General features: G+C 32.4%; 1 protein-coding gene across 4 annotated transcripts in view; it reads left to right on the top strand.

Annotated features, from left to right (window-relative positions):
* ANKRD17 (ankyrin repeat domain 17) overlaps positions 1-13,628 on the top strand; it is a 149,521-nt gene that overhangs the window by 93,174 nt on the left and 42,719 nt on the right. The window contains exons 14-16 of one of the 4 annotated variants that reach the window (XM_069458213.1): positions 141-243; positions 1,691-2,443; positions 6,686-6,840. In XM_069458213.1, the coding sequence (XP_069314314.1) occupies positions 141-243; positions 1,691-2,443; positions 6,686-6,840 (1,011 nt within the window). The remainder of the gene's footprint in view (positions 1-140; positions 244-1,690; positions 2,444-6,685; positions 6,841-13,628) is intronic. The other 3 variants (XM_069458214.1, XM_069458215.1, XM_069458217.1) reach the window with 3 other exon arrangements.

A 13,628-nucleotide genomic window follows, 5' to 3' on the forward strand; every position in this document is an offset into this window, starting at 1 on the left:
CTACAGAGCGAGTGTCTTGTCTCAAAAAAAAAAAAAAAAAAAAAAAAAAAAACTTTGAATAAGTCTGTAACTTATTCTTTATTTAAAGCATATTATTTATTGGATTGTAGGACACTAATAATCAGAATCCATTGTCCTAGGCTCCTCGTGTACCAGTTCAAGCACTGCCCATGGTTGTCCCACCTCAGGAGCCTGACAAACCACCTGCCAATGTTGCCACTACTCTTCCCATCAGGAATAAAGGTCAGTTATAATACTAAAGACTGTTTCTTACTTGTTGTCCAGGTAAAAATTAAGATTACAATAAAAACCAGCCATTTCTCCAAAAAAATGAATTTTACTAAGTTGGTATAATTAAAGATTTTTCTTTTACCAATGGCAAAAGAGAAGGTAGTTAATAGCATTAATTTGCTAAAATTAGAAGTATTAGGAGGAGAAATTCAGACGCTTATCATTGATGTAATTCTCATTATCCATGATTTCCTCTAATAAATAGTAATTTTTATTTATGTAAAATGTTAAGCTGGGTGTAGTTGGGTGATATTTTTGTAAATTATTTACTCAAATCTCTTTAGTGATACAAGGCAGAAGATTAACGAGATGGATCAAGTATTAAAACTTATTTTAGAATATCTGGTTTAATACAGATTTTATATCTGGGATACCTTTTCTCAACCAATAATTCAAAGTTACTTCAGATATGCTTGTTTATTCCTCTAGAATTCTGAGGTCCATATTTGACTTGTGGATGTTACAGCATGCATGTTCTTAGGTTATGTACCCAAACATTACACCTACCAGTTTGAATCAGTTTTTCTTTTTAAAAGTTTTACCTGAAGAATCAATGCAGTTTTTATTTTGTTTTTTGGCTACCTATATTCTTTTACCAACAAGAATGCTAAGTATTTCCACCAGCTCTTTTCAATCACTACTACCAATCTAGAGCCTTGGCACCTTTTTCAATTGGTATAGCAAACAATTGATTGCTATACCTGTAGCCAGATCTGTCTATTCACCTGGCTGTCAGAAGATACAGTGGATGGCATAGTCTAGCATCTTTTCTTCCAGGGAAACTGAATCCCAGTTCTCTATTGGCCAGGTAGCTGTGTGAATATGTGAATTTATATCTTGCCTATATCAGTCTTGAAGATGATAGACCCCAACAAAGACATATATCTTAGTTGGATTTTAATTGTTACTTCTCAGTGGTTTGGGTACTCTTTGTGTGTATGTGTGAGTGTTTAAAAGTCACAGACTATTAAATGTGAAAAAACCTTGACTTAGAGGTCTAAGTTTTTCCTACATCCTAATAATTTAGCATTATTGTTCTGTTCCTATGATGAGTTTTTCATCTTTATGACCATATGAAATATATACACATAGCCTTAGTTTGTACTTTAATTGCACCACTTAGGTATCACAAACCTGCATCCCTCTGTTGTCTAATTTTAGCCATGTGATATTTTTAAAATTTTGAAATTAATTTCCAAAAATAATGCACATAAAATACATACATTTTATATTTATGAAAAAGAAGGTGGATTTGTTTTTAACTTTTTAGCAGTGCATTTTCACCTTCTATGGATATGATAACTTGGTGCATAACTGTTGGCACTAAACCTCCCAACAGTAACTCTGTAATGAGGATGCCATTCATGTGCACTTCTGAGGGGGTTTCTTTTTCACACAGCTGCTTCTAAACAAAAGTCCAGCAGCCATTTGCCAGCAAACAGCCAGGATGTACAGGGTTACATCACCAATCAGTCTCCAGAGAGCATTGTAGAAGAGGCTCAGGGAAAGTTAACAGAACTGGAACAGAGGATAAAAGAAGCCATAGAAAAGAATGCACAGCTGCAGTCCTTGGAACTGGCTCATGCTGACCAACTTACCAAGGAGAAGATCGAGGAGCTGAACAAAACGAGGGAGGAACAAATTCAGAAGAAACAAAAGATTTTGGAGGAACTACAGAAAGTAGAACGAGAGTTACAACTGAAAACTCAGCAGCAGCTAAAAAAGCAGTATCTAGAGGTTAAAGCTCAAAGAATTCAACTTCAGCAGCAGCAGCAACAATCTTGCCAACACCTGGGATTACTAACTCCTGTTGGGGTTGGAGAACAGCTTTCCGAGGGAGACTATGCACGGTTACAGCCAGTGGATCCCGTTTTGCTTAAAGATGAACCCCAGCAGACTGCTGCTCAGATGGGTTTTGCACCAATCCAGCCTCTGGCGATGCCTCAAGCTTTGCCCCTGGCGGCAGGTCCCTTGCCTCCAGGGTCCATCGCAAATCTTACAGAACTGCAAGGAGTGATAGTTGGACAGCCAGTACTGGGCCAAGCACAGTTGGCAGGGCTGGGGCAAGGAATTCTGACAGAAACACAACAAGGGTTAATGGTAGCCAGCCCTGCTCAGACCCTCAATGACACGCTGGATGACATCATGGCAGGTGGGTTTATATTGTTATGAGCAGGTATCAAATATGATTTGCTTTAAGGCGAGTAAGAGTGTGCCAGAATTTTGCCATTACCCAACTTGAGAACTATTTTTGGACTCTTGACCCATGTCTATCTTTAGAAATATTAGTTCAATCTCAGAAGTGTTCAGAGGGATACAGGTCGAATTAAAGATTAGCTCATTCAATACAAATGACTGAAGCTTTCTGGCTTAGCTGGGTAGGCTGGGAATATAAGTTTTTCAGTAGTGGGGTTAATGTTTGATTTTTGTTTTTGTTTTTTCCCTTTAAGTTCAGAATACTAAGATTGAATTTTGGCATTTTGCTTCTGTATTCACACCACTAAACTTGGAAATTGTTAGAAGTTGAAGTGCAAAACTAGTAGGACACATCAGGAAGCTTATTTGTGAATAGAAATATTTTATATCCTAATGGATCAGACTTCAAACTTGGTGGATTTTAAAAAAAAAAAACAAAAAACTTAAACACCTTTACAAAATTAATAAAGTACCAAATCAAATAGGGTTTGATTATACTGTATGTCAGTGATTTTTATCCCCTGTGACTGTTAATGTGTAGTCTATTTCTAACTGTATCATAGGAAGATGTGGTCCCCTGACAGTATTATAAATGATATATTTTTAAATGTGTAGCCAGAGAAATTCCACTCTAATTATTTTCATTGGCAAGCAGAAATATTTTAAAAGGTTGTTTTAATACTTCTAGGATTTGGTACTTTGGTAGAATGAGATTTTATAGAGTTATAAGCGGAATGCTATCTGAGAAGGATAATTTGCTTCTTAAAAGAAAAAGACAAAAAGGAAATTTGAAAAGGAAAGGAAAAAGGACGAAAAAGGAAATAAACAGTTGAATTTTTATAATTTTCATTTAATCTCTCCCCCATTTTTATTCATTGGTCTGTACTTAAAGGATGATTGATTTTTCCTAATTTTAAAACTGTGTTTTAGTAGCATTACATATTATGAGATTACACATGCTTTAAGTTTCATCTTTTAAAAGGATGAAAGTAAACTAAGTTGTATAGTGTTTAGATATTTAGCTAACATTCAGAAACAAAGAAACCAGCTGATGAGACAGATTTTATGCTTAAAAATTTCTCTAAAGCTTTCTAGTCCTCCTTTAATATCACCTCAACAGTAACATGTGGACTGAAAATCTCTACTAAACTTAAGGGTGAAGTAACTGCATTGGAAAAACTGCTAAAAATAAATAGTAGTAAGAACTATAAAGACTCATTGATGAGTATAAAATTTTTCTATAGATTTAAAAATTACTACTGATCACCACTAGCTGGTTATAATAATTGGTAATACAATTTTAAAATTCTTAAATATCCTGTGAAAACTGGAGCATAGTACTATAAATCCCAAATTTGGTACTATGTCCATGGCCATTAATTTAGATCATAATAGTATTCTATTATGTCAATAAAACTATCAAAGGATATATAGTGTTAAATGTTACTTATGCACGTAAATGATAATAGACATTCCATACTAATGGATGTTTAAAATTGTTTTATATGCTATCAGAGTTTATGTAATGTGCTTGGGCACAGTTGTCAACAATGATTTGCCAGTTGTACAATTTTTTATACTGATCAGAATTATCACCAGTTTGTAAAGTAGCTTTTCTGTTGATTTGTATACCAAACAAAAATAGTTCTATGTATTCCCATGTAAAAATTTTTTAAATACACATAACTTTTTAGTATGATAAATACTTGTCATACTATACAAATATTTTACTTCTTTATTCTCATTTATATGGGGAGAGGAGAGAGAGCCAGAAGGAGGAAGAGCAGGATTAAAAACATTCAGCTACCTACCTACAACTCATCCTGGTAACATGCATGTGCACATGCATACATCTGCATGGATCCTCATGTGTTCACTTCCACAGCCTCATTCTTTAAACTTCTGTGGTAGGATTTGTCCCTTTAGTTGACTAATGATCATTTCCGCTTCTTCTTTGGGTTTTTAAAAATATATTACAATCTCATTAGGCTCATAGTCTTCTTTCCTTCCCTCTAACATAGCCTCTGCTGTTTACTTCTTAGTCCCCATTTATTAGACTTCTCTCATAAGATTTGGTCTCTTTTTCTCTAGTAGTTGGCTGACCAAAATCTTCTGTCTTCCCTGTTCTTCACACTAGCCAAAGCAAAATCAGTTCCCTGTTTAACCTGTCTTAACACTTTGCTTTTTCTATGGTCTCCAGTTCCCTTTTTCCTACCCTGACATTAAAACTTTCTGAGCATGTGATTCTCCCTCTAAATCAAACCCTAAAATGAAACCCCACATGCAAAGATCTGTACCAGAGTTCCTTCAGTACCTACATATTTACTTTTGTTACTTTTAACTGTAGACAATGGGTGAGTGATGGACAGTTACTTAATTTTAGTAAACCAGTTTCGTAGGTATGCCAAAGGAAATTAAATGAGGGAATTGATTTTTCCTGTCTCCTTGTAGATAAGGTGATAAGAACAACCAATTTGACCAAACAAATAAGAAAACTCTTCAGTTTTAGTAGGTTCTTTAAAAGAAATTAGCCCAGTTGAAATGTGAATTATAGTTAGTCATTTAACAATAAAGCTTAGGGTTTTTTTTTACCTATTTAGTAGCATGAAATAAAAATCAATGATTTAGACTGGTGTTCATCTTGTTTAAGCTACTTTTGGTGTTTAGTATTTCCATTTGTGAAAATCCAATAAAAATACATAAGGAATCTATTTTAAGAGCTATAGATTTTATGATTTTGAGATTTATATCTAGAATATGTACACTTAAGTTATCTTGATCTTTTTCTTAACATACAAAACTATCAATATGGAGTAACACTATCAAGGTCACTAGATAATCATTTTAATATATTAGTTTGTGTCCTTTTCTATTGGTCTGGATCCCTAGGGATTCAAACAGTGTTTTGTTCTGTTTTGTTTTGTTTTGTTTCCTCCTTCATTTCTCCTTTGGCTTTTAAGTGGACCTAAACATGTATAATTATAGAATGTGTGTTGCTATAATGTATAGTGTTTGTTTGTGCCTGAACTAAGGATTTCATGTAAAATAGATTTCTTAATTGACAATTACGTTTTTAATAGTTATAATAAGGTCAATTTCAGTTTTTATTCTGGCAGGATTATAACCTCTTTTGCCAGGTTTCAGATCCAGTTGTGAATCCTGATTGTTTTCTGTCTGATGTAGTTGATAACTACTTTGGTAACACACATCTGCACTACTGTTCACCCTTCAAAGATTAATGCCCATACTTTAATACCATAGCATTTTTAATGAGGGGCAGAGGTGAAATTCACATATCAACTCCTAAAGTGAGTTAATCAGGAAATAAATTGCCCTCAGCTCAATCTGCAGTATATCCTATGCCACCATCTTTGGTGTTCTCCCATCTCAAGTACTGACCAAAAGTTGGATATTTTGGTGAAAATAATATCACAGCAAAATCATACTTTGAGAAACTAACAATCCATATTTGAAGGATGATTGTGGATATAATTTCTACCCTAATCTTTCAGTTTTGTCCTCATAAGTCAGTATGATTGCTGGATTGGTGAGCATTTTACCCCCATTTGATCCTCACGTAGAAATGTAGTTTCTTACATGAAGAACTATTCAAATTTTTATATTTGAATATACTGCCATACAGAGGACTACAATGCAGAATATTATCCCCTTGTTTACAGTTAGTAAAACAATAGGGGGAGGTGTTTTAAATGATTGGATAGCGAGGTTCTCCACTCCCAAACAGTGATATTACTTTCATTAGTTCTGGAATATGAGGTGTGAAATTGACAAGTAAAAACCATATTTTTCCTCTTCTGATCTTGACTCTTTTACCTTTTATTCCTTTTTTAATTAAGAAAATATAATGGACAACTTTCCATTTTCATTTATATTTTTAATACATACAAAATATTTTTGTTTTCAGGGTTATTTTGAGATAAGGTTTCATGACTACTTATGAGAGGGAAATTTTTTTTTTTTCCAATGGATTATTATTTAGAAAATGGGCTACTCTCAACATACATTTTAATTTTAGACTGTCATCCAGTCAAAAATAACCAGGAAAATGAAATATTAGTATTGTGGTAGTCTCCCTGTAGATATTTTGTTTTTAAAAGTCTTTAAATATTTTCTGATAAATATTTCTATTACCTAACAATGTTTCATCCTTATTAAGTGCAGTTATTTTGTTCAACAGCAGTCAGTGGAAGATCATCTGCAATGTCAAACACTCCTACCCACAGTATCGCTGCTTCCATTTCCCAACCTCAGACTCCAACTCCAACTCCAAGTCCTATCATCTCTCCTTCAGGCATGCTACCTATCTACCCTGCCATTGATATTGATGCACAGGTAAGCCCCAAATTTAAGAGAGATGGTTTTTCACTGGAATTATGCTATCTTAAAAACATTAACATTCCATGATTTAAACCATGTTAGACTGCTTTGTCTCCCGGGAAAAACTTGAGCCACAGTTATAACTTAATTAAGATTCACATTTTGAAAAATAAAATACCAAATATAGATTATTACTGATAATTATGTGATGGTCTGGTTTCCAAGGTCATCAAGTAATTTTTAAAAAAATTTTATTCTAGTTTAGAAGAGAATGTAAAAAGAACCTTATTTAAGATTAGTCCATATTTTCTTCTAATAATGGGTTCCATGTAAAAGAAAGAATATTCTAACATTTTTATATCTTTGAAACTTTTGATCTTGCCAGTTGAAGTAAACAGTGAGTCTATGTGTCTGTGTCTGTAAAATTTAACTATTTTTGGATTCCAAGCACTTTTTTTCTCTTCAGTTTATCTGAAGAAATAATATGGGGGGGATGTGGAGATACTGTTTGAGTTAAGCTTTAGAAAGCTTGAGAGCTATTAAGTAATATTGTTTTTAAAAAATGGTTTACAGTGAAATCTCAGGGCAAGGTGAGGTTGGGGAGAATAGCATGTATTTTGTCTTGGAGAAAGGCTAAGAGGTCTAGCTTAGAAGACTGCTGAATAAGGTAAGGGTGTGTGGCCTTCAGGACTGAGAAATGTTTGTATTATATTTAGTTTTTGTATTTTGATTAATACCTGGGTGAGGGAGTGTCCATTATAAAACTTCTGTATTTGGTTAGTTCTTTATAATAAAGCCTCAATTTGAGGAAGTGTGTTTGCGTATGTGTATTGTGCAGACCATTAAGGCTATGTACTCTTAATCTATTAACAATAAAGTTTCTGTTTTATTAAAATGTTTCTTAGTAACACTGTGAAAAAGGTATTTCATTTCTGTTCTTGTTTTGTTTCCCAAAGTCTGTGGTTTTATATGTGCTAACTTTGGGGGGGGGGGTTTGTTTGTTTTGGTTTTGTTTTGTTTTTTGAGCATCTAAAATTGTCAGGGACTATTTTGAAGGAATTGTCTCATCTAATCCTCAGACCACTTATATGAGGTAGCTACTCTTGATACCCATCTCCCTGATGAGGACACCCAGGCTAAGAGAGAGATTAAGCATTTTTGCTTACAGTCACTTCATTTAGCTAAGAAGTAATGGAGCTGGGAATCAAACTCAGTCTGTTTGACTTGAAAGACAACACTCTTAACTACATCCCTTTTTTTTTTTTCCCCAAAAAAAAAAAAAAAAAAGATGTTCATGTAATGAACCACAGTTATTTACTTTTAATGTTAATAGCATTGTAGAATTGGTTTGAACTTGGTATTGAATTAGCATTATTTTCCTCCAGTCTTTTTTGCTTATTGGACCAAGAACGTGATCCAGAAGCAAAAGTAAATACTTTACCAAAATATAAAATGATTTCTTTGTAAAATGTTTTCCAATAAAACATGCATAGAAAAAAATTTATCCAGGTATTAGGATTTTACTGAATTTCGAAATATTGTAGTGATGGTGAAATGATTTTACCTGACTATACCACTCAACTTATCATCACTATATTATAAATTAATTTCTGAGACGTTACATATAATTTTTTAAAAATTAAAAAAAATTTAAAAACTTACATTTTAAACCTAAAAGGCAAGCTTATATAGAAAGATTTAACCGTGGCTCCTTAAAAATCTGCTCTATTTGGTCTCTACATTGACGTTTTTCATTTGTTGGGTTAGCCCAACCTGAAACTACTTTCTATGGAGTTTATCAAAAGTGCTTACTTAGACATTGGAAAGTTCCTGTTTTAGAAAAAATATACAAAATAATATTCAGAAATAATTGTTCACAATTTTCTCTTAATTTTTGATACTAGTTTTTTAAATTTACTAGGTACTTTAAGTGATACAAATAAAGCAAGTGATAAAAATAAAGATCCTTTTGTACTCAGTCCATCTGAAGTTTTTGTTTTGATAATATAAAATTCCTTGAGCTCCTAAATAATGGATAATTTGATTTATGTGTGACAATACTGTGCCATAACAAGTAATATGAAAAAATTAATACCAAGATTCATCTTCTGTTTTGAAAGATTAACATTCTCTAATACTTGGATCTTTCATTTGTTTATTTAATAAACCTTAAATTTTTTTTTAATAAAGCTTAAATGTATACATACTTAACACTTTACAGACATTAGCATCTTTAACTTCATCTTTATAACAACCTTATGAAGGTAGAGGTAGTATTCTTATTCTCATTTTACAGATGAGGAAAGTAAGACAGATACTAACTATCTTGCCCAACAGCTAATTAATGGTAGAGGCAGCTTTTGAACTCGGGCACTGTGGCCGCAGAATTTATGCTCTTAACTACTGCCCATGTTACATGTTTTTCGATTTTTAACTTAGGTATGAACACTGAATTTGAATTAGAGTAACATGGTAAATTAGATTACAGAAAGATGTCCACTACCTAGATGGTAAGGGATCTTATGTCTTTCATCTTTGCATATTTACATCAAATGTTAATTTAAGGAAGAACAAAGAGAAATGTTAATTGTTTAAAGCCTCAAAGTATGACTGATTCTGGAAAACAGTCATACCTTTAGCTCCTTTAATTGAACATTTTAGATAGGAACTAGTATTTTTGACAAGAATTAGGAGAAATCATGTTTAATTTCTGGACCTTGACAAATGCTGAAGAGTTTGCATTGTTTGTAAGGGTTCTCAAATCTATGTTATACAACTGGAAATCACATTTTGTGGGTGAGGGTGTGCCACAGGCTCTCCAGCTCTCATATCAGTTTTATTGAATCATGTTTTGGTATTTTTAAAACTTTTAAGATTCATACCACATACTATGCTGTTATCAAAATCTGTTTTAGCAACATCAATAAAAAATAACTTGAAGGAATTATTTCAGACTATTTTATTATATCTTTTTATAGTATATAGCTCTGATCTTTACTTTTACTTTGAGTGGTATGTCCAAACTTATCTGGATACTGTGCACACAGAAATTAGAAATCATGTAGAGATTTTTAAGAACGACAAGTTTTATGTGAAATGGTAAATCTGCCTTGAAGATTAAAGTTGAATACTGTTGAATTAATTAAATATTTTTACATTTTACCATGCAAAATTTGATTGATTCTAGGGGCCACTAAAAGTGAAAAAGAACCCGATGTTTTGTTCATGGACTGTAAAAACTTGTTCCAGCCCCTTTCTTATCACATATCCTTCATATATTTCTGAACTGTTTTATTGTTTTTATTCTCAGACTTCTAAAGGCTTTTCTTGAACTTGGAGTAACTCATCTATTACATCTCAAAAATGGAAAAAATAAATACTTCCTTACACAATTTTGCTTTTTTCCAATTTTTCATAACTAACTCGTCCATTATATTATCGTTTAAAGTTGGTAGACATTAAATTTAACTTGCCATATATATCAAGACTAAAATTGTAAAGTATGTGACATTATGTTTTACCTTTAATGGTGTAAATATTATTTGAATATTTTTCTTTATTGTTGGTTTTGCAGTATACAGAACAGTTTCATCATAATATAATTAATTTTGCAGTATACAAGAACAGTTTCATCATAATATAATTAAATGAGAAATTAAGGGCAGCAAAAATTAACAATGCTGTATATAATATGCTACCATTATAGTACTCTAAAATACATGCATTCTACTTCTTAATATGAACTGATTTTTTTAATAGGCTATTCATTTTACTGATTATTCTCATTTACCAAATACCCTAAAGTGCTCTCCTACTTTTTAAGCTTACATATAACTTTGACTGGTTTGGAGAATGAGATGTTTGGATTTGTGAAGGTTGGAGACCTAAAAAATTCAGCTCCTTAAGTCCTAATAATTTTCAAAGTAATTTAAATGCTTTAAGAGTAATTAATAGACATGCTTCCTTTTTTATAGACAGTTTAGGTATGTTTTTTCACTTGTGTTTCAACTCATTAAAAGTTGCCTTTTCCTTCAGTATTTCTATCATAGGATTTTTTTTTTTGATTTTTCATTCTGTATTACTGTTACAGAATTGAGTAGTTATGTTGAGAACTTATAGAATATTTTTATATTACATACAGTTTTGTCATTTTTATAAGCCAGAATTCTTCATAACAATATCTATTATGGTATGGAATGGTATCTTTTATGGTACCATGCATTAAATGGACATTTTCTTTAGAATGTAAACCTGGACGAACGCTTAACAGAGCTCTGGGCAGCTGTCTCCCTTTAGGTTTGAGACTTTCCTTAGATGTTATGACAAGGAATGTGACTTCTTGGCCAATATAACATAACTTTGTGCAATATAGTTTGATTCAAAGGATCCTTCCATTAAGTGGTATTTTGCCTTTCAGAAAATCACCTGTATTGTTGTTATTAATTCCTTGATCAGCAGTATTCAAAACACCTGTTTTTTTCTGTGCCTTGTCAGTCATTCTTAATATTAACCCAAATTTCTATTTCAGTTAATTTGTTTCTTGTGTATTACAAAGCGAGGTAATATTTCTTACCATTTTGGGATGGATGGATGTGTGTTTGGGGGATGGAAGCCTTATTTCAGACTCTTTAAATTCTTTTGTTATTGTCTTAAAAGATTGTCATAAAATATTAGTTGGTTTAATTTTTCCTTAATGCAGAAATACAGTGGAGAGACCCACTCTTAACTTTAGTTCCCCAAGGAATTTAAACAGCTCTCCTTTCTCAGCTTTAACTGTTTTTTTCTTGATGTCTTAGGAGTATATTTCATTTATACTTCGCTCAGAACTTGAACCTAAATTTTGCCCTGTAGTCACATGGCCTACATTATCTTTGTCAACCCTAGAGTACTTAGCAGAGTGTTTTGAATATAAAAGTTGCTTAATAAATGTCAGTTGAATTTATGTTTTATAATATGGGACATAAACATATTTTACTGATCCACTAAAATTTTCCATGCTTATCTTTTTCAGATTTTGTTTTTGTCTCTTCATTCTCTATTTAGGATTGGCATAGATTTCCTAAATTAGTCTTAAGCCTTGGGAGAATTTTAGAAACCTCATAAACTTCCTCATATAGTTGACTGTTCTGCTGAATGCATATGCACTAACATACAGAGGACATAAGACAGATATATTTAACATTATATTTATCTCAGTCGGCTGTGCTTGAGGCCCACTCTATGATGTAGTGGGGAGAGCAGGATTTTGTTATCAAGAAGATCCTCTTGGTTTTTTTAACCCCATCTCTGCCAATTATTAGTTTGTGTGGCCATCAGAAAGTTAGTTCCTTGAGCCTTTATCTTCTTTTCTCTGAAATCAGATACAATAATTCCTTCTTTATAAATCTGAAATGAAGATCAAATACTGTAACACAGTCAAAGCTGTCACTCATTTAAGTTTCATGTCCTTCTCCATTGTTGTAGTTGGTGCATTTCTCCCTTGTGGCCAACCCTGATCTCTGCACTCAGTAGCTCTGCTCTCTGCCAGCCTCTTCTGCAGAGCAGCTTTTGCGGTCTCCCTCTTCATCACTGACTAGTAGGCTTTTTCTTATTTCTTGACTCTTTATCAATTTTGCCTTTTGTCTTTGGTTTTTATTTTTTATAATGGAGTTTGGTTTTTAGAGTTATTTACATTCTGGGAGAATATGTCTTTCCTTTTATATTTATTATGTACCTTGTACAAATATATGTAAATGCAATAAACTCAGTAAGTACATATTTTATATCTATAATCCTTTGTTTATTAGGAATACTCTTTGGATCTGTGACCCTTTACAGCTATTATCATTCATTCTACTTAACTATTATTTATCTTTTCCTGGGAAAGGCATCATTTATAGGTGGAGAATGCAAACATGAATAAGACATGTTCATTCCCTCCCAGGAATTTATAGTCTTCTGAGGGTAACAGACACATAAAGCAGATTGGTAATGAGTGCTATAATAGGGGTGCATATGTGAAAGTGAGGGGAAAATATTATACTTGGAGCAGTGCTGCCCGATAGAAAAATAATGTGAGACACATTTGTAATTTTAAATTCTCCAGCCACATTTTGAGAAAGTGAAAAGCAACAGATGAAATAAATTTTAAGTATATATTTTATTTAACTTAATATATCCATTATATTGTTTCAACATGTAATCTATATAAAAAAATTACTGAGCTATTTTACATTTTTATTTCATACTTAAAGTCTTCAAAATTTGGTGTACATGTTATATTTATAGCTAGAATGATGAAACCATTTTTGTTTTACTGGAACTTCCCTGGTTTTTGTACCAAAAATCCCTTATCCCAGAAACCTTCTCAGTCCCAGGTTTGTCACCCTAAAGTATATTTCAACATGGCCTTCATTGGAAATACTTGATTTGTATTTAGATTTGATTAAATGTACAATCGAAAAAGTAGATTCATTTACTCAAGTTTTCAGACATCCTAAAAGTTTTCCAATAATTGGATATAACAGTTTTTAAATTCAGATTAATTATAATCAAATAAAATTTAAAATTCAGTTCCTTAGTCACTGTAGCTATATTTCAAGTGCTAATAGTCACATGTTGCTGCAGTTATATTTTTGGAGAACACAAATTTAGAGTGCTAAAAGTATGAGGAATTAATTAGATAATTCACTACATTAGCATTTAAGCTATATGATAGAGTATGACCACAGGTAAATCTAGTATTGGTCACTGTCATTAGCAGAAGTCAGAAGACAGTCATGCCTCATTATAACAGTCTCTGTCTTTCAAAATATACAGTATAT

This window comes from Eulemur rufifrons, chromosome 24 (genome assembly GCF_041146395.1).
Source record: "Eulemur rufifrons isolate Redbay chromosome 24, OSU_ERuf_1, whole genome shotgun sequence".
Classification (NCBI taxonomy): domain Eukaryota; kingdom Metazoa; phylum Chordata; class Mammalia; order Primates; family Lemuridae; genus Eulemur; species Eulemur rufifrons.